General features: G+C 27.1%; 1 protein-coding gene across 1 annotated transcript in view; it reads right to left on the bottom strand.

Moving 5' to 3' along the window:
- Positions 1 to 23,249, bottom strand: part of bsf (bicoid stability factor) — a 98,732-nt gene that overhangs the window by 10,686 nt on the left and 64,797 nt on the right. Inside the window, exons 20-34 of the mRNA XM_067276931.1 lie at positions 21,880 to 21,927; positions 19,049 to 19,111; positions 15,382 to 15,521; positions 15,208 to 15,293; positions 14,879 to 15,098; positions 13,906 to 14,030; positions 10,479 to 10,585; positions 10,341 to 10,409; positions 10,183 to 10,273; positions 8,571 to 8,802; positions 5,870 to 5,952; positions 5,599 to 5,791; positions 5,194 to 5,312; positions 4,637 to 4,752; positions 2,869 to 2,937 (exon numbers count right to left, since the gene is read on the bottom strand). Coding sequence (XP_067133032.1) covers positions 2,869 to 2,937; positions 4,637 to 4,752; positions 5,194 to 5,312; positions 5,599 to 5,791; positions 5,870 to 5,952; positions 8,571 to 8,802; positions 10,183 to 10,273; positions 10,341 to 10,409; positions 10,479 to 10,585; positions 13,906 to 14,030; positions 14,879 to 15,098; positions 15,208 to 15,293; positions 15,382 to 15,521; positions 19,049 to 19,111; positions 21,880 to 21,927 — 1,761 coding nt within the window. The remainder of the gene's footprint in view (positions 1 to 2,868; positions 2,938 to 4,636; positions 4,753 to 5,193; positions 5,313 to 5,598; positions 5,792 to 5,869; positions 5,953 to 8,570; positions 8,803 to 10,182; positions 10,274 to 10,340; positions 10,410 to 10,478; positions 10,586 to 13,905; positions 14,031 to 14,878; positions 15,099 to 15,207; positions 15,294 to 15,381; positions 15,522 to 19,048; positions 19,112 to 21,879; positions 21,928 to 23,249) is intronic.

Raw genomic sequence — 23,249 nt, 5'->3', positions numbered from 1 at the left:
GTTTTTCCAAGCCTTTCTTACACAAGAAAAAATGGGTTGAGAATGTTGGGTATGAGTTTATGAAACCAAAGAGATAGTGGCTCAAAAAAGTTTGGGAATCATCACCACAGGCCATAGTAATGTCCTTTCTAAAATAAAAATATTTATACAATGAATATTCAAACATAGTTCCTGTAGTTAATAGTTTCTTACTATAATTTTTTAACAGCCAAATTAAGATTAATCAAATTTATGTTACATATTTTGAACACATGCAATTAAATCAGTGAATAAAATTATATGGATGAATTTATGTTATCATCTGCAGAATACATTCTTTAATAAAGCCTAATGTGTATATACACTGTATGTATATATATATATTATTTACAAGTTTTAAAAATTATAAGTAAATTGCCAATTAAACAAATTTCAATCACATACATACTAAATCAATTGAAACTTTTATAAAAACATATTATGTATTTATTTTTAAATATTTTAATTATTTATATGAATAAAAGTTATTTCAATCATAGATATATTTAAACAAACATTTTATAATAACTATAAAAGAATTAAGATGTATCAATTATGTGTGAGAACCAGGGACTCCAGAATAACCCTGTTCCACATTCAGGATGGACATGTGGAAAGATAGAATGTGGTTAAATGTATCCTAACTGCTGTCAGGACGCTTAAGAGAAATATTTCTCTGATCTAACTCACACTATCTTTCCAAGTGGAAAAAGTCTATTAAAAATTTGCTGGAATTTTTAGGAGGATTTAAGTTAAATTGTTGATAATCATGAGATGTGTGGAAATCATGGAAAAATGACGGAGTTAGGCACTAATCAAATCAATATATAATAATTAAAAGATAAATTTATTAATAAGGGATGAACAAAAACTATTATAAAAATGTGATTATCATATCATAGAAATAAACCTCTAAAATATAAATGATTGTCATCATCTTATTTCCTTTTTAGAATATATTCCGTAAAGCTTTTCTGAGAGAGAGAGTTTACAAAAATTCCTACTACCTTTAATACATTCATCTTAGACATGGAGCAAGTAAAAGTAAAGAACTGGGGATAGGGATGAGAGAACTGGCTAATTGCAACGGCAAGGATGCTGACAAAAAACGCTTTTGAAAGTGAGAAGTCTCACCTTTATATGAAAATTCCATTCAATTAGATTGTTAGAAAATAAACCCTCCATGCTTCTGACATGTGGTGGGAGTCATGCAGTATCACAGATAGTTAGTGTGAGACATCTTACATTATCATTTTTAAAACTAAACTGTTTTCTGCAAGTTGAAGAGAAAGTTCCTTTTTCAACTTTATCAAATTTTACGATATTTATTTTCGATAAATCATTAATTTATAAAATATCAATTCTCTAATATCATGTACATTCAAAAGTAAAATGTTCATTATTTCTTTTATCTGTACAACATACAGTAGAACTCTGTTAATCTCGAATAAGATAAATAGTTCTTTTGCATATATAGGTTTCTGTATGTCTAACTTGTAAGTAGTACATTCTTGCCTGAGTATAATGTTACAGCTGTAATTATACTGTTTTTCTTTGGCTCAATGACAATTTTGAACATCTGTAACTTTATAACCAAAGATCTGGTAACAAAAATAAATATAGTACAGTATATCAAAATTACTTCAGTTTAAATACTTTTGGTTTCCCTACAGATCATTAAGCCAAATTATTGGTTGAATTTGAAAAAGGTCATAAAGAGAAGTTCTACTCCACACAAATGGTCAGGAAACTATGTACTTGTGCTGTACCAGCTGATAGAAAACAACTGTACGTAGATATGCATTTTGCTTTATACTGTTAATATTGTTGTAAAAGTATATGTAATGTGCAATAAATAAAATATAATGTATGTACATCTAAACTGTGTTATTTATGTTAATGAATTTTCCAGATTAGGCCAGTTCCATTTGAGCTGGATAAAGGGGTTCTGCTGTATTTGGGAAATCTAACAATCAAATCATTCTTAAGAATTTGAAATATGGAACAGTCTCTTAGTTTTTAAAAAGTGTCTGAAACAACATTAAGTAATTAATGTTATGCTTCTTGTCCCACTATTATTAATTAATTATTTGAGAACTATAATTAGCACTTATTTAGGACTTATCATGCACTGTTAAAAAACGCACTCTGGAATATTCAATGTTCATCAATTGCTATGTTAATTAAGGATTACAATTTACATTGAATATTCAGTGTTAATTAACAATTAAGTAAATTGTAATCCTATTCTTAATATGCTGAACAATTTTATTATTATTATTCTGACGATAAAAAATTTCATCAACCAATTCATTAAAAATTTTTTGTGAAGCTTCAGAAAATGACAACTGCTACTATAGTTTCAGAAAAAGTTTTATTTTGTAGGTTAATTCAGAAAATCATATGAGTGATAAGCAAACATAATAGATTACAAAAAATCACATCTTTAAAAAATCCAGCAATAAAATTTACTAAATAACATTTTTGATTCAGCTTTTGAAAGCTGAAAGTATTCTCAAAAAATAAACAACAACAGCCAACCCGTAACATATAAAGCTACCACCAACCAAAGCCAAAATCATCTTGTAATTTATAATTAATATAGTTGTTTCCAGCCTGATAATTTCGGCTTTGGTTGGTGGTAGCTTTATTCTCAAAAAATTTTACTACTTTAAAAAGTAACAGAATTTCTTAAGAATAAATATCATAATCAAATATCTATGACTGATAAATTTTTTAAGGTAGGAAAAGATTTGAAAAACTCCAAAGTTTTTCAAAAATTCCACAATTCAGACAAAATTCATGTTTATGTATAAATTGTATTATATATTACTTAAAATGTTTACTTACATCTTCATTATCTCTAATCTTATCCAATATGTTAGCAAAAAGTAGTTTTTCCGTCATCTCAGGACATGACTATTAAAATAAAAGACTTTGATTATATTTATAGTTTCATCATATCAAAATACAAATATTTACTTGATTTTAATAGACATTTTGAGATTATTATATATTACAAATGTACCCAAATTTATTAAATTGGCACAAACTAGAATATTATAAGTCTCTAGCACATTTCTGACTAATAAACTGGCTATTTAAACTAAGGAATTTCATAAAATTTAAATGGTATTTTCTCATGAAAGCATGGCCAGTGCCATATAATCATTTTTCAAATATGACCTATTTTGTTTCAAAACACCAGCAAAATCTGTTTCCTCATCAGATTCTCTCCTCTCAGTATAAATTTAAAAAAATAAAAATAAAATTACTGTAAATAATTTCATAAAAAGTCCCCAAATTTGTTTTTTTTTTTTAATTTTTTAACAACAAACTTTATGTAGAGTTGAACTGGAAAATCAGTAAATATTTGTACAGGTTGCAAACTTCCAAAATCCAGAAGGTTTTTTGATTGCTGACATAATATACCACAAATGGAAAAATTTCACAAAGCCCTGGAAATATTTCATCATTCACACAAGGTCTTTTTGCCAGTCACCTGGATGATAAACTTCATGAGAAGTGTATACACACAAAACATGGGACTTTTTTGGTACTCTAAATATAGTTCCATCCAAAATTTTGGAATATGTTCTGGTAAACAAATACAAATCAATCAATTAATGCCACTATGTGAATATCTTTTAAAATTATTTTTACACATCTACAGTACATAAACAAATTTTCACACATTGTTTCTAGTTTTTAGTATGTGAATATAATGTTTTATGGAAATTAACAAAAATATTTAAATATGCAAAATATATTAGCCTGAATGACTTATTGTTTTATCAAATAGGTGCAAATATACCAAAATCTGAAACACTTCCATTCACAAGGATAAAGAATTCTCAACCTGTAAAGGGTCTTTTTCTTGAGAGGAAAATTTTTATTATAAGATGAATTTAATTATTTTTACATTACAATAATGAACTTTTTAATTTATTAATTTAATGAATATTAAATTTATTAAAAATTAAAATCAATCAAAACATTTGCAATTAGAATATTTCCACATGTGACTCATATCATCAATAATTATTTACATAAGAAATGGATTCTGCTAATTCTTTTGGACTTGTTTAAAGAATGACTTAATACAAATGAACAATTCATTAAGGAATGTTCAATAATAAATTGCCCTGCTTTAAACCACTGAAGTCATGTTCTTTCTTCTGATTGGTCATCAAAGAGTGATTTTTGTAAAGAAGTACTTTTTCCACATCGTTTTTGAGTTGGCAATAAAATATTAAAGCATTTTTAAGTTCTTGGAAATAATGAGAATTTTTTTAGAATGGAATAGTTCTCAATTCTTGCATTTGCATACTTCCATCTTCAGATGGAATCATTTTGGATTAATTCGGCCTGAGAATTAATTTTGCATACAAAAAAATTATATTAATTATAAAAATTAACATAAGTTGCAAAGTTTATCTCGTGTAGTTTAAAGATAAGATAAAACTACTAAAACACCTGCAAAAACAAAAAATTCAGTATAGTGCCATTCCAATTTACACTGGTTTTCTATAATACATATAAAGACACAAAGTATGGCTACAATATAAATTCAAATATTTCACAAATAAATAAATTTAGTTTGGAATTTAAACAATACCTGTAAAATTTCTTCTGCTTTATTGTAATTTTCATTAAGAAAATAATGCATCCAAACCATATTCTTTGGTATTACAAAACCTTCTTCTTTATGATACCTTTCTGCTAATTTCACAACTGTAATAACAAACATGAAGAAATTATAGAAAATCTAATTAATAAAATATTTTACTTTAAAAGTTTATTGATATAAGATATCAGATTAAATTAGAAATACATATACTCCATTTCAAGACAAAGGCAAACTGTTAAAAAATTAATTCAAATTTATTAGTTGAAATTTTATAATTAGAGAAAAAAAATGATATGTGCAACTTTTTAATATAAAAAACAAAACCTCTCTTCCACACATTTCTGAGTTTTGAACAATATATTGAAAAAGAAAAAATTGCAGAGAGAAGGGAAAAATCATTTTCTTAATACTTTGATATATTCAAATAGATGCAACTACATTGTTTTCTTTTTTTAATAAATGTTATTTACACAGAGAAGTTGATTGTTAAACTATAGATTACCAGAAGTTGTATTCTGTTTAACATAAAAACTGTATATACTTACTTCTTTCCTCTATTTCTGGATGATCTTTGAGAAGACCCAATATTCCTCCAGCAGGAAAAACTAGTTTGCTCTTTCCAAGATCTTTCTCTAATTCTTCCAGCAATTCAAGATGCCGTCCACTTGAAATTACAACAAATACATATATATAGAAATTTTTAATTCTTTCAAATCATCTAAAATAATAATTCACTTCATATGACTGAAACTTTCTTTCAGTCTATATCAATGAATATAAGGAAGTATATTGCAAATTCTGAAGAAGAAAATCAGATACATTAACAATTACATATTTCAAAACTTTTACAGCACTTCTATTAGAAAATTTAATTAATTTAAATGTCATTCAAAAAATATGAACAAAACTATTAAATGTAAAAATATTTTTTCATTATGACTTATGCTAACCTATTGGAATACGCATTGCAAAGCAGATTATGATACGAAACTACTCTTAGCAGCCTGGCAGGCAAAAGTTTATTCATGGTGGAAATGGTCTCCACATCTCCAGCTTTGGCCAATTGACTGAGAAGGTACTTTATTATTCTCTCTTGAGGATAAAGTTTTTGTGAGAAAAGTTCTTGTGCCAAATTGTTAGCCTCTGAAACAAAAAATTAATAAAATATTGGAAGTGATAAATTGATGAATACTTCAAAAATTCTTTGTAACATATACATACCAATTAATCTATCCTTTTTGACCAATATTTCTATTAGTCCTGAAGTGAGACTAACACTGATCTTTTCCCCTTGATTTTCCAAACTTAAAAAATAATAATATTGTTATACATTTTAAAAAATTTCCTGATTATATTACATGAATTATACATAAAGACTTAAATTACAAAAATATAAATAATCAAAAGATAAATGATTTCTAAATATAATTTTTAGTTTTAAAAATAAATGATATTTCACTAAATTCTCATTTAAAAATGTTTTTATTAAAATAAAGAAAAACAGCAAATATATACATTTTAAAAATAAAACAAACTGAAAATTGAAACAATTAATCATTGTTAATTTATTGTATCAATAGTTTAATCATTATTTTATGAAAAACTAGCTGACCCGGCCACGCGATGATAAATCTTGAACCAAACTGAAGAAATATTAACAATATGGAAAATGATTAATATTTAGATTGATAGTTCTAAACCTGTTATAAAATCACTTTTAAGTATACCAGGAGAACAATTACAAAATTGAAATGACAAATATTAAAATATCTACAAAAATAACAAAATGTTCTACACTTCAACTAATTTTAGAAATTGTACCAGCCAGATATCATGAATTTGGAGAACTCCTGCCTAATACTCCTTTGACTGCATGATTAATTTACTATAACCATCTTGTAACTGCCCATTTAATGTCCACAGGATAAAAAGAGTCATGTGGAAAAAACCTCCTCTTAATTGCTATCTTGTTTTAAATTTAATTTTTCCATAATTCCTGTTGTCATAAATAAGGTAGTTAAAATATGATACAAATTCAAATGTTTGGCTTCAATTACAATTTTGCTTCAAACTTATAGTGTCTGCAAATAAGGAGAAAGATTTCCTTATCAGAAAACTGGAAACAGCTATGCCACTTTTCTACAGAAAATGTGAACTAGGCTTATAGTATCAAAATTGAATGTTATCACGTATACATTACCTGGTAAAGAGGCCTTAATATAGCTGGATAAGCAAACCAATGACATACTGTAGTTCATTTCAAATAAAATGGGTTGTCATTGGCTTACTTATTCAGCTGTTCTAAAACCATTTTAACAGACAAGTGCCCATTGCAACCGTGTTAATTCTGAATAATTTAAACATTTAACATTATGTAACGTTGAGTAGTTTAAATATTAAAGTAATTTAATGTAATATATTAAATAAATATATTAAGTTAATTTATAATTAGATATTGCTTAATGCTTAAAGATAGGTAATTTCTTTTAAAGACTTTTAAAGACCTTAAAGACAGGTTGTTTACTTTCTTGATTGTTCCCATTCTTACTTTTGTCAAAACATTCATTTATTGATCTTTGTTCTCCCTTTTGGGTTGGCTTAGCTTGATTTGAACACAGTATTATATCATCATATTTGAAATGGTTGTCTGATTAACAGATAAAGTGCTAATTTGACAATCAATATATTTATGAATATATTATAAAAATACAAATAGAAATATCAAAGTCTTCCTTGTCATCCATTTCATTATCATAGGAAACATGATCCACATTGGCAGAGTCTGTGATGATGAAATGGATGACAAGAACTATTTCAATATTCCTTTATTATTTGTATTCTTACAATATAAATTTTAAAAGTATATTTCATCCTGGATTTTTTAGGAATTTATTTACAATATATTTATGTTTATAATTCTGCTGTCCGAGTGTTTTAGTGTTAGTAACTACCCTGAATTTTATGACTATAAACTGCAGACCCAAATTTAGATCCAAGTTTATTTAGATATAGTTGTTTTATTACCACAAAATCTCCTGTATTCACTTAGAATTTATTTCACCATCTGTTGCTCCCACATTCTGCATTATGTCTATTAGCCTTCTCAATGTTCTCCTTACCTTGTTTCTGAACTTTACAGCATATGTTTTTTTCCCTCAATTCTGATAATTTGATTCTGATCTTTCTGTTAAAAATGAATTCTGTTGGCAAGATCGTGATTGTAAAATGAAAAGTTGTTTTATATGCATGTAAAAGAGTCTACAAGAATGCATCCTCTGCCATATCTGTTTCTTTTAATCTAACAGCTCTGAAGGCTTTGAAGAAGACTACTTATTTGTTCTACTTGCCACAAACTATTTATTCATTTAGATTATATCACCATTTATGATGATAATATAAAACGATTAGGGAATTTTTGAATGGAAAATGTGAATTTTCTTGAGAATTGCAGATGTCATAATTTATAACAAATGTGTAATAATAAAAGAAAACAACATTACAAGGATTGAAAACAAAAACTATTAGTAACTAAAAAGAAAGTAAAGATGTTTTAATACTATGAACAATACCAGAATACCATCTTGTTCCTTCTAGAACAAATATCCAAACAATAGTTTATAAATAGCCCAGAAAAATAGCCGATATATATAATATATTCAATAATCTGGAATTGATATTATAAGTTTAATATATATATATATATATATATATATTTTTTGGTTTATATAAAATATTTTCTAGACATTTAATACTATACTAGAATTTTCTAAAATAAAAAAAATAATTCTTCAAATATGTATGTATTGTTAAATGTTATTGTTAACACACAAACAAGAAATGTTGCTATTACAAATATAAACTTTCATATTACAATAATTACATCACTTTATATTATTGTATTATACAATATAAAAATATTTACTTTCTTTTAATTTCCAATGCTTGATCAGCATCTTCTGCCTGAATACTCTCAAGTAATGCATTTGTCTCGTGTTCACCACTGCTGACATCTGTAGGTATTGCAAATGGAATGGGTTCATTATTTTTCTTTAAATATTCTCCTAAAAATGACAGTGTCTGAACACTAGGTTGTACATCTTCTTCTTGCATTGCTGTCCAAACACCCAAGGCTTTTTGCACATTGTTTTCTTTTGCTAAATGAAAAATTCAACATTGAACATTAAATTAAATTTTTTGGAATAAAAAATATACTTTTTTGTCTTGAATGAATAAAGTTATTATATGATGTATGCTATAAAAACAAATTTTTAGTTTAGTGACTTAATTATAGAATGCAGTACTAAAAGCAATATAATCAGTAATGAAATTTTACAATTTAAGTTTTGATTAAAGAAATAATATTAACTCATCACAACCTTTTCTGAGAATATTTATATTGTACTTTATTTCTTATCATAATTTTGACAAAATTTTAACTAACATTATCCAACATTTGTTAAACTTTCCTAATATTTGAAAAACACTAACAGAAATAAAAATAAAACAGTAGTCTTAAGATTGCCAATTTGCAAGCTATTTAATTTTAGATTTAAGATCAAGAACTATTCCTCGTAAAAATCAACACATCATTATTTCTCATTTTCAATTAACAACATTAAACAATTGAAATGATAAGATATAAAAATATAAGCCAAACAATCTGCTGGATTATTTTCAGGCTATAATGCAATTTAACAAGAGTCAAATTATCTTTTATCCAATTATTAAAATTAGTCTTATGTTAATGAAATGTGGTCTATATAATGTTAATATATAAAAATATACTATATTTTATTTGCAAAAGACATTTAAGAGGCTTAATATTAATAGTAATCTGAAAATTTGCAAAATAGAAATCTTATTATTCATTTAACTTTGATAATTTTAACATTATACATTTAAATTGTAATTGGGTTCATCTTTTAAAATTTTGTTTAAAGGAATTTTTTGAATTTCATTTCTAATTTCAAAATAAAAATCTCAATCTCTCTTCACAATCTCAATCACATATAAACATTATGGCTACATTTCATTAAAACTGAATCAAATTATAGTGAGTACCTCTATTTTATAATACTTATACTTTACTAAAATTTTTATTACTAATTATTTTTGCCAATCTGTTAAGTCTCTTAAATAATGATTTTTCTTTTATAGTTATTGTAACTACACTTACATTGTTTATCATCAAGTTATATTTATTTAATCATCATTAGTTTTCTTCTATACACATTTTTCTTATATTTAGTCTAACAGAATAAATGAATTTATATAATTTAGAATTGTAGTGATATTAAATATCATACAACAGTCAATAATAATCTGGAGACATCAGTTTCTATGAAAAACCTTAACTATTTGAATGGACTAATACATATCTGTACTATACACATCCTAAGAACAAATGTATGTTAAACTGTCTTAACCATTATTATATGAGTCTATTCTTGTTTAAAAATAAACTGGACTTTTAATTAATTTGTTCATTTAATATAATTACAGTAAATACTTTCATAAAAAACTTGCACACTTACCGTAAGCACGAATTAAATAATAATACATATTATCTCTGTTGATATCAAAGATATCTTTAGTCAATTTAATAAATTGTTCTAGTTCATTGACCTGAAATTACAGTATTATAAATTTTTTTATAGTTTAAAAGTTTTAAAAAATAGTAAAATTAAATTACCATATCAAGTTGCACAAATCTTTCACAAATTGACTTTATCTTCTTATGATGTGCTCTTATACCTGGTGTCTTAAAAAAAATTATTTCTTTAATAAGTGAATAATTATGGGCATTATTTATAAAGTAAATTACACTTACTTCAACAATCTTACGAGCCTGTTGAATCCTTCCCGCTTCAATAAAAATGCAGATAAGATCAAATAGTGTATTCAATTCTCCATGTATGGAAGTATTTAGATCCACCACTAGAATTAGTTATATAGAATTAGTTAATTCTCCATGTAATGTAAATCCATATAGTCCAAAGAACTTTTCTGAATCTATATATAATTTTTTTTTTATTTAATTAATACCAGATAATAATTTTGTCAAAAATCTCTGGAATAAAATTGGAATAATGAAGTTATTTAATAAAAAGATAATTTGTATTAGAGAGATGAATATGTCTGTCTGTAGTAGTAATAATTAGTAATTTCTAAGGAATTTAATTAAAATACATATAAAAATAACTAAGTTTAAATTCAAACCCATTACCAGTTACATAAATCACCGTTATCCAAATATACATTAACAGCATGATTATTTACTATATATTAATTATAACTCAGATTTTTGGTCAAGTTTCTAGTATTTGGTATTTCAATATTCAAAGTAATAACCATCTTTTCTATATTTTTAAGATTTTAAGCTATCAAAATAATTTTTAAAATTATATAAGTCAAATCGTGTTTTTTAAAATACTCTTCTGAATATTTCTACTCTACAGCAGAATTCTCTGAGAGCTTGAAAATTCCCTTACACTAGAACTCCATTTCAGTAGGCCTACCGTGAAAAAACTGATGCACTGCTTTCTTGATGTCCACTGTTTTGTAGTGTTTGCTTTCGTGGCACAAAAAAAAAAATAAAAATAAAAAAAAAATAATCAGAGCTGTAGGCAGGAAAGAACTTCCTCCTTCCTCCATGGTGTAATGAGCAGTGTGGGGCTTCATGTTATGCTGCAGGATGATCATCTTCCCAGAACATTTATTATGCAGTGCACAACAGAGCTTATAAAGTAATATGACATACCAAGTAGCATTAATGGCTTTTCCAGGTTCAAGAAATTCCACCAGAATCACTTCATCTGCATCCCAGAAAATAAAGCCCATAACTTTTCCAACTAATGGAATGCCTTTGCCTTTTTTCTTGTTGGGAAATTGAGATGGTGCCATTCCATACTCTGCCATTTTGTTTTGGGTTCATAATGGTGGAACCAGCTTTCATCAGCCATCACAATACTCATCAATAAACAAGCAATTTTTTATTTTGACATCATCACAATGCCAGGCTGCAATTTTTTTTAATCATAGTTTTAATTAATTTAATTTAGAACATGTTCTTCAAATTATGATGTATGGGGGCTTACCCTCGAACATCGTAATTTGAGTCTGCATTGGATGTTCCTATAATCAGGGTCTCCTGCCCACAAGGTTTCCATATATAGTCTCGGATTCCATCTATCTAACTCCATTCTAGAGATTTAAGAAAAGACAGACAAATGACAGTGGAAATTTATAAGTCTACAATTTTTTCAAATTACAGCCCAATCATCCCCTTCATTTCCATATCTCAAGAAGTTCTTGAGTGACGGTTTCTCTAAATTTTGTTATCATGAGTCAATAAACAGAGAACCCAGCAGGCACATGCTTTCCAATATCCTAAACTCTTGATCATCTCCTTGATTGCACTGTGGCCTATACCAAAATTTGCTGAAATATCTTCCAGAGTTCTTAATGATCTTATCCACTTTTTCTTTGCTGCATTCGTCAGAGGCAGCCCACAGATGACGGCCAAGAGCTTTATCTTCGATGCTTGTGTTTCCATCTTTAAAATCTTTTACCCATCTCCTAACACTGCTAGTGTCCATGCACACATCTCCAAATGCACTCTGAAGTCTCTGGTGAATTTCTGCAGCTGAGATTTCCTCTTTAAAGAGAAATTCAATTACAGCATGCTGGTGAAACAAAACATCAGTTGCAGCCATTTTGTGATAGAAACTAGTGACAATATTCTTAGTTTTTCATAATTAATAGAATATGATTTATAAAAAATTGTTGCTCATGACTTTTAGTATGACCTAAATATATTTATGTAACTTCTAACAGATTCAAAATAATTTTAATACAAAAGATATATTAGTATCAATAGAAAAAATAAAAGGTAAAATGTTAACTATATTTATATTAAACACAAATTCTTTAAAATATCAAATAGTTTATGACAGTTACACACAGACTTATAATAATTTTACAGTGTAATAAAACAAAATAAAATGATAATCATGCAAATATTTTCAAATTATCTTCATATATACAGTAAAACTTCAGAGGGCTGAAATATCCCTAAGACAACTTGTAAAAAACAAAAACTTTCAGAGATTTTGCAATTACTGTCAAATTTTTCTATACCAAATAACCAAATAACCTGTCTAAGGCAGAATCTATATGACAGGGATAAACAACCTTTTCTCAAGAAGGGCCGGGTTAAGATTAAGTTTACTGACCAGGGGGAACCAGACCATTTTACAACTCTCTTTGTTGACACAAGGAGTCTAATTACTTTAGCCACTGACAGTGTTGATAATCATGGGAAGTTTACGACTCAACGGGGTTTGAAATAATTATTAAATCCAAAACTTTTTAGTGTAATCGGCTTCCTTTTAGTTGTATGACTATTCCAGCTATTAATTTTCTTGGTCCAACTTAATAATTAAAAATTTTTTCTATTGATAGTCTATGGAGACACTTTGTTGTAAATAATTGGTTGTTATAGCTTTTGTACATTCGATTTTGAACTCCAGTTGGTATTTTCTAGTTTGAATGACATTAGGTTGACAAATAAGTGTCTTTTCAGAAAAGATTGATCCAAATTTGACTATACCAATCAGAATCTAAAATGTAAACAAATGCTAAAAAATGCCTATTTTAGTGGTTTTCAGTGCTATTTTCACTTATTTTTATGTTATTTGACGTTACTTAGACGAAAAAGCAAGTTTTCCCAAGCATAAAATTGAAAATTTCCCGCCAAAATAGAAACTTCCTGATAGCATCAGAAATGACGTTCTAACATCATTTTACTCTATTTGATTCTTCAAAAAATCGTTATACTATTATGTATTAGACTTAAAATATTCGAAATCTAAACCAGAACGTGTGTTAGCTAGAAATAGAACTTCAATCCCCCCCATTTCTCACCTCAGGGAAAGTCATAAAACAGTTGGGTGCTAATGACTTTGTGAAAAGGAAGAAGTTCTATACTCAGAAACTTTGAAAGAAGGGATTTGGCCTGTACCATCCGCGGGTCGCATAAACATTGAAAGGGGGCCATATTGGCCCCCGGGTTGCAGGTTGTGCATCCCTGTATAAAACATAAATGGAAAGCTTTGTAGTGATAACTCCATTATTAATTTACATTAGCTATAACCAGTCAAAGACAAACACTTAAATATTGAACCTAAAAGCTTAAATAAGAACATTAAAAATAAATTAAAAATCTATAAATGTTTATTTTCCTTATAACTACAAACCTGTCTGCAATTTTTCAGAATCTTCTAAGTCGATCAACTTTTTACAGATTTCATTCTTGTAAGGTGTATGTTTATATTTCTCAGCACATCTTTTAAATTCCTCAAAAGCATCATTCAAGTTATCACTGCAAAAAAGAATTCCTATAAATATTATTTCATTAATTATTTTAATATTAAATGTGAGAACTATAATTTGGCAATTCACTTGTATTCAGTGAAATAGTTGAAAGAATACAATTTTAAAAACAAATATTAATATAATAATTTACACCATTACAAAAAATAATTTCAATAATGATCATTGATTATGATGATAACGTACGAGATTAATCATTTGATGAGGTTAATATTGTAATTAAGTTAAAAAGGTACATATAAAAAGGTGAAAATCTTTTCATAATGGGATAAAATTTATTCATTAAAAATAAATTGGTCATTTTTACTGCATTTAACAAAACCAGACAAATGTTAAACTTAATGCATTTTAAAAATCATATTTCCTATTTCAATCATTTTTTGATGAGCAAGGTTTATAATTTTTTTAACAGTCGTGAATTTATATTCTGCATTTTACAGGACATGTGGATCTTGCATATGTAATGTTTCCATAATTCTATGTACTTTTTTTCTATCACAGTATTTCTTCAGTTCATATTCTGGAAGGTAAGTCTTATTTTTGTATATTTCTATGAATGTATTAAATATTTAAAAAGTTGTTTTAAATTTGTATTTTTTAATGATTATTTTATACAGATATTTTGTATTTATTTAATAATATGATTTTCTTAACTAATTGGCTAAATATTTTACTTAAAAAATACACGAAATCAAATTTTCCATCTTTTTATCGTTCTATAGAAATTAAAAGATTTGGTTTCGATTTTAGTTATTATAACAAGAATTTTTCTTACTTTTCTTAACTTTACCATTTCATAAATAAATTATTATTAATATTAAAAAAAGTATAACTTACTTAACAAGATGTACTTTAACCAAAGGACCAAGAACAACATTGCTTACATCAGCATAATTATATTTGGTAACTAACAAATCAAACATTTTCCTTGTAAGATCCGCATCTCCTTTGTTGGCAATAGTTGTAAGAAGACGAGTGACATTTCTTTCTAGACCATCTTCAGCTTTTCTGTTTGAACCAAACTTTTTGTAATGCTCATCTAAAATCTGAAAGGCATCTATATATTCAAAGGAAAAAGTAATGCAAACTCAATAAAATAAGTAACAAATTTCAATTAGTTAAATCTATTTAAAAATCTTTAATAATTTATCATTTCATAAACTTACCATCTATTTTATCATTTTTGATCAACAAATTAGCAAGATTTAACACTTTGTGATCATCAACAGGAAAATCAGGTTCTATCTTCTGTCTAGGTTAAAAATAGTTTATAAAAATATTAATTTGAAAAAGCCAATAAAATTAAGTTCTACTATGAAACCATTACAATTTCAACTTACAGGAGGGTTTTGTAGTGAAGTGCTTCATCTAGTTTCTCATGATACACAAACAATTCCATTAACTGGGCATATATGGATCCAGTATAAAAGCTATTTTGATCATCAAATTCTTTCTTAAGTTCAATTACTCTCTCTAAATTCTGAATTATAAACCAAAACAACACAATAGCTTTCAAACATTTTATAAATAAATCAATAAATTTTTACTAATCTAAGAAAAATTGAGACCACAATGTATTTATAACAAGAACCCTGTTAACTGAAACAATTAACCAGTCTTATTTTAATATATCAAATAGTTTTGATCTAAAATGCTTTTTGAAATAATTATCATCATATAAGATTACATATACTAAGGAAAATGTTTCATTTTATTAAAGTGTTGTGTGTTTTAACTGATTCAAGTCCAATAAAAGTTTTTTGTTTCACTTTTGGTATGTTAATGAATATTTTATTAATTTTTATTGACATACAGTAAATAAAAATTTAATCCATTAATTACATTCTAATAAATAAATAAATATATTATTTATTAGAATGTAATTAATGGATTAAATTTTTATTATAAATTTTTAATATATATATATTATTATTATTTATATATATTTATATAAATTTCTTTAGACATTAAAAATTCAATATATACAATATTAGGTATTCTATTTTCTTTTCCATCCTGTAAATTTATTCTTTTTTAACACGAAATAAACTTCTAAACTGTTATGTTTAAAAACAAGTTTTGTGTCTTCCTCTAATAAACAGAGTTTTATACAAATTAAAAGTAACCTAATTTGAAACTGACAATTCAGTAAGTGTCCCAAGCTATTACTCTGTACTTATATAATTAAAAATTATTATTTAAATAATAAACTTTTATTATTTAAATGTACATTTAAAAAAATAATTTTTAACTTGTAAAATATTATTTATAAGAAAACACCTCTCTCAATCTATTTTTCATATTATTTGTATTTGTAATAGATATTAACAGTAAACCAATGTTTACATTGCAATTTGCAGATGATCAGGTGATAATGGCAGATGATAAGAATGATCTAGAATACATGACAAGAAAAATAAAAGAGGAATATTTTAAAGGAAGTTTATATATAAACATGAATAAAACAAAATATTTATGCATAGGAGGGACTAAAACAGATATGGAACTGGAAGAAGGAGAAAAGATTGAGAGATGTAAACATTACAATTATCTTGGAATACAAATTTATCAAGATGGAGAGATACATTAGAAATTAATACAAGATTAGCACAAGGTAAGAGAACAGTTAAAAGATTAAATGGAATATGGTGGAGTGGAGAAATAACTAGATCAAGAAAAAAATAAATAAATATATAATATATAATGCTATTGTTAAAAGCATTCTGTTATATGGGGTAAGGACATGGAGAATGACTGGAGAAGAGAAAAGAAAAGTAAGAACAGTTGAAATGGATGCATTGAGATTGTGCAGAATCTCAAAAAGAGAAAGAATAACTAATGAGAAAATCAAAGACCTAATGATAATTGAAAGAGATGGTTTTGGAAAAAATAAAGAGAAAACAACTTATTTGATTTGGACATGAGAAAAGAACGAGTGATGAGAGACTCCCGAAAATGTCAATGGAATGGAATACATTCCACAAAAAAAAAAAAAAAAAAAACAAAACAAAACAAAAACAAAAACAAAAACAAAAACAAAAAAAGAAGAAGAAGACCCAAACATTATTGGTACGACAGAGTAAAGTTAGAATGTAGTAAAAAAGGGATTAAAGAGGAAGATGTATGGATAGAGAGAGATGGAGAGGGTTCCTGAAGATCAGAAAGAGACGTCAGACGCCATAAATCGAATATAAATAGATTTGTAATTGTATTAACCTCAATCAACAAAGTCAAAATTTATCACTTAATGTTCCTATGATATTGTATAATATGTGCAGTAACATTCAATAAAACTATCACCTAAATAAAATTAATATATGTTGCATTTTCAGACTCATTATATTTGTGTGTTGTAACTAAACACATGTATTGCATCATACATCATTTGCAAAAATGTGTTACAGTAGTAACTGGTGACATTGCAATATCTATCTTTCTTAAAAGCAAAGCAGCTAATTCTATATTCAGTGATTTGTTTTGGCCCTAGTATATAAAGAGTATATGTATATACAGTTAACACAAAGAAAAAGTATGTGGTTGCTATTTTGAGTAAAGAAAGTTTTTTTTTCACATCAGTTAGTTTTTTATTAATAGTTGACTTTCAAAAGTGTCTTTCTTGCTATCTAAGTTCTCCATAATAAGTTCTGTAGCCAGAAGAGAAACAGAAAATAGTCAAAGAAATGCATTTACTCCAATCCAGGCTAGTTTTGAGGGATTTATGTCTCAAAAAGTAACATTTTTCATCTATAGATCTGAAAATTGACTTGAAAAAACAGTGGAGTAAAACCAAGTTCACTAACATGAGGAGGGGATTATTTCAAGCAGAATTTAAAGATTATCATCCCAGAAAAAGCCTCTGAAAATGTAGCAGCTTCAACAAACCAAGGAACATGCCATTTGGTCTGAAGAACAGTTAAAGAAAGTTACTTTTTAGTAGAATTACAATTCAATCTACATGACTCAGATGACAAACTACATTTCAAGATGGCAAGAAAGAATTCCAACCTGTAGAGTTGCAAGTGAAACATGTTTTATGTCAAATAGTTTAGGGCTGTATTTCTCACAAAGAAATTGGCCAACTATATTTTATGAAGAGTTCAATGAATTCAAGTCCTACTACCTATAATTTCTAATTACTTTGACCTATAAATGCATTTTTCAAAACATGACTACTCCATGCCACAGAGTCCACACAGAGTTAAAATGGTAAGTACTACTAAACAAAACAGCAAAAAGCAGCTGACAATGTCAGTTGACTCAAGAAGTTCAATTATACAATTTAACATTCATTGAACATCCCAATTTCTTCACGCTAACATGCTAATTTCAAAATTTTAGACATTTTTGGATAAATGTTATATATTTAATTATTTAAATTTATATCATAATTCTCTATGAAATGAAATATAGCTTCAACAAATAATAGTACATTAGCATTACTGTAATATTATGACAATTTGTAAAAATACAATAATCTTAAACTGAAGAAAAAATTATTGTGTTGAATGACAATGATTTGGAAAAACTCTCTGAAGACTAATAAAATTATTCTGATTGAATGAAATATTTTTTTTGTAAGTCAAAATTTAGTTGATGAAAAACTTCAGATAAAATTATAGCCTACATTCAGGCAAATTGAAAACAATTGACTGATGGCTATAGTTTCCTTCTGTTATATATAACAGCCAACAAAGTAAAAATAATAAAATATAAAATAATATAATTTTCTTGTAAAATGTTTTCAGCCTCACTCTGGGTCATCTTCAGATGTCCAAAATGTTTCAAAATAATTATTTTTGGTATTTTTCAATTATTTCAATGTATAGAAGTTCATAATATGGAAGTTCGATTGTATATTTTATTAATACCAAAAATTATTGAAATATTTTAAAAAGATATATGTCACTTCTCGAATTTAATCTAACATTTAATGAAGATACGCAAAGAAACACACAATTAAATATTAAAAAAAAAAAAAAAAAAACAGGAATACACAAAATTATTTACCTTCATGCGACAGTGTAGCATCAACAGACGTCTGAGAACACCTCTTGTATTCAAACCTTTACTCTGGAGGGAGGAAAAAATATCTTATTCTTTCTAACCCTAGTTATACAATATACTTTCATTTTCAAACTTTTTAAAACTAATCTTATTTTTAATAATAGTATAAATTTTAGGTTTAAAATTGTATGTAAGATCTTTTTATTTACATCATAGACAGTTCTCATTTAAATTTTTGATTTTTTGAAACTTTTTCTTTTTGGAGATTGAATATTTCTTTAAATGCATATCTCTCAAAGTTATATACAAAAATTGTAATTTAGTCAATGTCTTTAATTTACATTATTATTGTAAATACAAGTGATCTCTTTATTTGTTTTGTATGTTTAAAGTTTACAAGCATAACTGTCTCAAACTGAGGAACAGAGGTGTAGAGAGCAACAGCATCCATTTTGTAGAAACTGTACCTAATAGGGGACAATTTATCTAACACAACAGATAAAGATGCTTTAGCCACAATGGAGGAAGATGTAACAAGAAAGGAAGAAAGAAGGAGCCCACTTAGGAGCTTGGCAAATGCCTTTTCAAGGTGGTAGGTTGGGTGAGTCCTTTTGTTAACCAGCAATCTCAGTGGCCAGCCCTCCAAATATAAAGTTTACAAACATATTGCACTCAATATTTTTAATAAATGAAGTTTTCAAGTAATAAAAATCAGCAAATTACCATTAAACCAGCAATAATTGTCATCTAAACAAATGTTTTCATCTGTTTTAAACAGTCATCGTCAGGTTTAAATGGAATGTTCACAAAAGAACATGAAATTCCAAAATTTAAAATGTCACACATCTTGAAGATATACACATGCTCAATAATGTGTTTAAAAAAAAAAGTCTTCTAGCTGGATTCCAGTTTTAAAATATTAAGTTCATATAAAATGTATAAAAACAAACTTGACAAGGATCGTACATCAAAGGTAGCCACTAACATGTTCATGTCCTTAAAATTAATAGCTGTTCCCCTCTTAAATGCTTTAAATATCTCCACTTGTTCGAGATATTTGATGTTGGTTGGGTCCTCGCATTGTTATAGTATTCGGGCATTGTCAAAGTCAATCCAGACATCATTATCGACAGTGAAACAAGCCAATGCTGTAGTGCAAAGACCTTTCTGAATGGTGTATTTATGTTCCTTGATCTTTATATTTAGATTACATGCAGTAGCACCAATATATTCACCAAGTCGATCTACTCTATGATCGTAAATAGGGATGGTATAGACCCCTGGGATACTATTTCGGTCCAGTCAGTCCTTATTGTTTCTGACACAAGAGAAAATAGTGGGAGATCTGTAAGTGATTCTGTTACTCGTAAAGTGGGATATTTCTTTGTAGATGTTGGTAAGTACCTTACTGTAAGTAACAGGTAGAAAGGACTTGTCTCTCAACAGTGTTGTCTCTGTTGGATGTTCCTGGTGCACAATCAGAGCATTAATAAGGCGTGCAGGGTATCCATGCTGGCTTGCTATGCTTGTAATGTACTCCAGTTCCATTTTTCTATTGTCCACCATCAAACAATGGGTGTAAGCCCTGATTACAAGGGCCTTAAAAGCAGAGATCTTATAATTATAAGGATTATGTGATTTTGCATGGATGAAGAGCGGAGCATACGAGGTCATACGAAACACCTTTGTTCTCAATTGGCCTTGCTATAAAGGCCTGGAAATATTTAAAGCATTTAAGAGGAGAACAGCTATTAATTTTAAGGACATGGACATGTTAGCAGCTGCCTGGAGGGCTACCTTTGACATATGATAGATTCTTGTCAAGTTTGTTTTTATATATTTTATATGAACTTAATATTTTAAAATTGGAATCCAGCTGGAAGCCGATTTTTTTTTTTTAAAACACATTGAGCATGCGTATATCTTCGTGATGTGCAACATTTTAAATTTTGGAATTTCACGTTCTTTTGCAAACATTCCATTTAAACCCAACGATGACCATTTGTTTAGACAACAATTATTGCTGGTTTAATGGTAATTTGCTGATTTTTATTTATATATTAACCAGTAACATCATGGTGATTGTTTTCAAGTAATTTTCATTTACAATACTTTCTTAATTTCTTCTATTATCCTGTACAGTTTTACATTATTTAAGTAAAATAATAAATATAAAAAATTACTAATTCACTAACAAATTTCATTGAAATTCTATTGGAAATCCTGAAGAATACAAATAAAAATATAATGTATATATTATTATTTGTAATTCTTCTAATGTTCCTCAATCTTTTCATTTCTTGCCCATTTATTACAGCAGATTTAGTCTTGTTTATGAAACCTTTAACGTTCTTTATAATTACTTTGTAGAACAAGCATAACTATTAGGCTATTTTTGGGCTACAAGTATTCTGATTAAATGAATGAATAGGGACTACAGGTCTAAAGGAATATGGACTACAGCCATGCCACAATCTTAAAAGAATATTAATAGTTAGAAATTAAAATGAATTAATTAGTTTTATTAAAAACTTGGTATACCAATTAATCTTATCAAAAATCCTTATTTTTTTAATATAATTTTAACACATTACAAAACAACATAAATGATCTACTTATTCAGTAAGTGAAATATTAAATTTTTAATTTGAATACCAAACACGGAATTAAATCTTCAGACAAATAAAACTTTCTTTTCTTTAACTAGACATTATTGTAATAAATTTTACATGAACTTAATATTAAAATTACTTGAATAATCCAATTCAAAGAAATTTCATTAAAAGGAAAGTCATCTAGAAATATAAAGAAATGATAAAAAATAAAAATCAAACCTTTAATTCGATTAGATGGTTTTCTAACTCTTCTCCATCCATTGTTCTCTGAAAAGGTAAAGGAAAAATTTATAAAAAAAAACTATATCTTTAAATAGTATTCAAAAATTTCAAATTAGATATGATATGCCACCTTGAGATTTTTTTTTAACACTCTGTACTTATCATATCATCAAAAATTCATAAAAGCATGTTTCAAAAATTTAGTTCTTATACCATGACAAATAAATTTCTCATTTAAAGGGATACTTTTAAAATATTCCTTTTCTAATATAGCAACAAAATATTTTCTTATAAAATTTAAAAAAAATAATAAAATAGCTAAAATATTTTGAGTCTTTCCTCACTTTAGATTTATCAATTTATGTTTAACAGAAATTTTATGTTAAACACATTAAATTTTATGCTACTATACTCAATTTTTTATTTTTATAACTTAAATAATTGATATTCAAATTAATATAAAACTTCCACTTTTTATTAAATCTCTGCAAGACTCATCCATCAGTAGTTCCAAACAACATAAATAACAGATTATTTTTTGTTAAAATAAAATTACAGTAGCTTGTTTTTGACTACTTTCGTGAGTTTACAGACATTTTACATTCTGCTTCAGAGTATTTACAGAATTTTAGCCACTTTTCTTATTCAAATGGCAAGCAGTTCCTTTTCTGGAATGAATAAAAGAAAAAAAAAACAATTATTTTGATAGAGCTGACGAGAATACACAAAAAGATAAGATCTTCAATAAAACGAAGAATTAAAATCCCACAGGTATTCGTGAGCCTGAATAAGCTCAATCAATCTCGATTCTGTAAAAGTATAAATCCTCTAACTATCCGCCATGAGGATGAACTATTTTCAATGTTGTCACTGTATGACTTGGCACAAAGTGTTTGCTGATTGGATGCGTGTTTGCAACCAGCGCGAGTAGAACAAACTTTTTGTTTCTAGCTGCGGTTGCAGTCAGTTTTCGAAGCAGGTTTACTAGTTAACAGGAACAGCCGTCACGGTTGCAGTTTCCTGCATGGCTGGAAGTCACATGGTGTGACCACGGCTTTAGAAAGAAGGATTTTTTTTAGGTGTAATAAAAATTTTAGTACCAAAATAGCTACATTTCTTGCCATAGATGGTGCTGTAAAAAACTGAAATCATTTGTCAATTTATTAAAGTAAGAATAAAAAAATTAAAATGTTCTTAGTGTAAGTTCTAGTAACAACTTCACAAAATTATGTAATCTTATTAAGCACCATCTATGGCAAGAAATGTAACTATTTTGGCACTAAAATTTTTATGACCCATAAAAAAATCCTGTTTCTTTTTAAGCATTTCTGTAAAAACTGCATCATCTTACTGTAGTTTGCAAGTTA

This window comes from Centruroides vittatus, unplaced genomic scaffold (genome assembly GCF_030686945.1).
Source record: "Centruroides vittatus isolate TY-2023 unplaced genomic scaffold, ASM3068694v2 contig_717, whole genome shotgun sequence".
Classification (NCBI taxonomy): Eukaryota; Metazoa; Arthropoda; class Arachnida; order Scorpiones; family Buthidae; genus Centruroides; species Centruroides vittatus.
The sequence above is the reverse complement of the archived record's forward strand: the minus strand, read 5'-3'. Positions and strand labels throughout refer to the sequence as shown.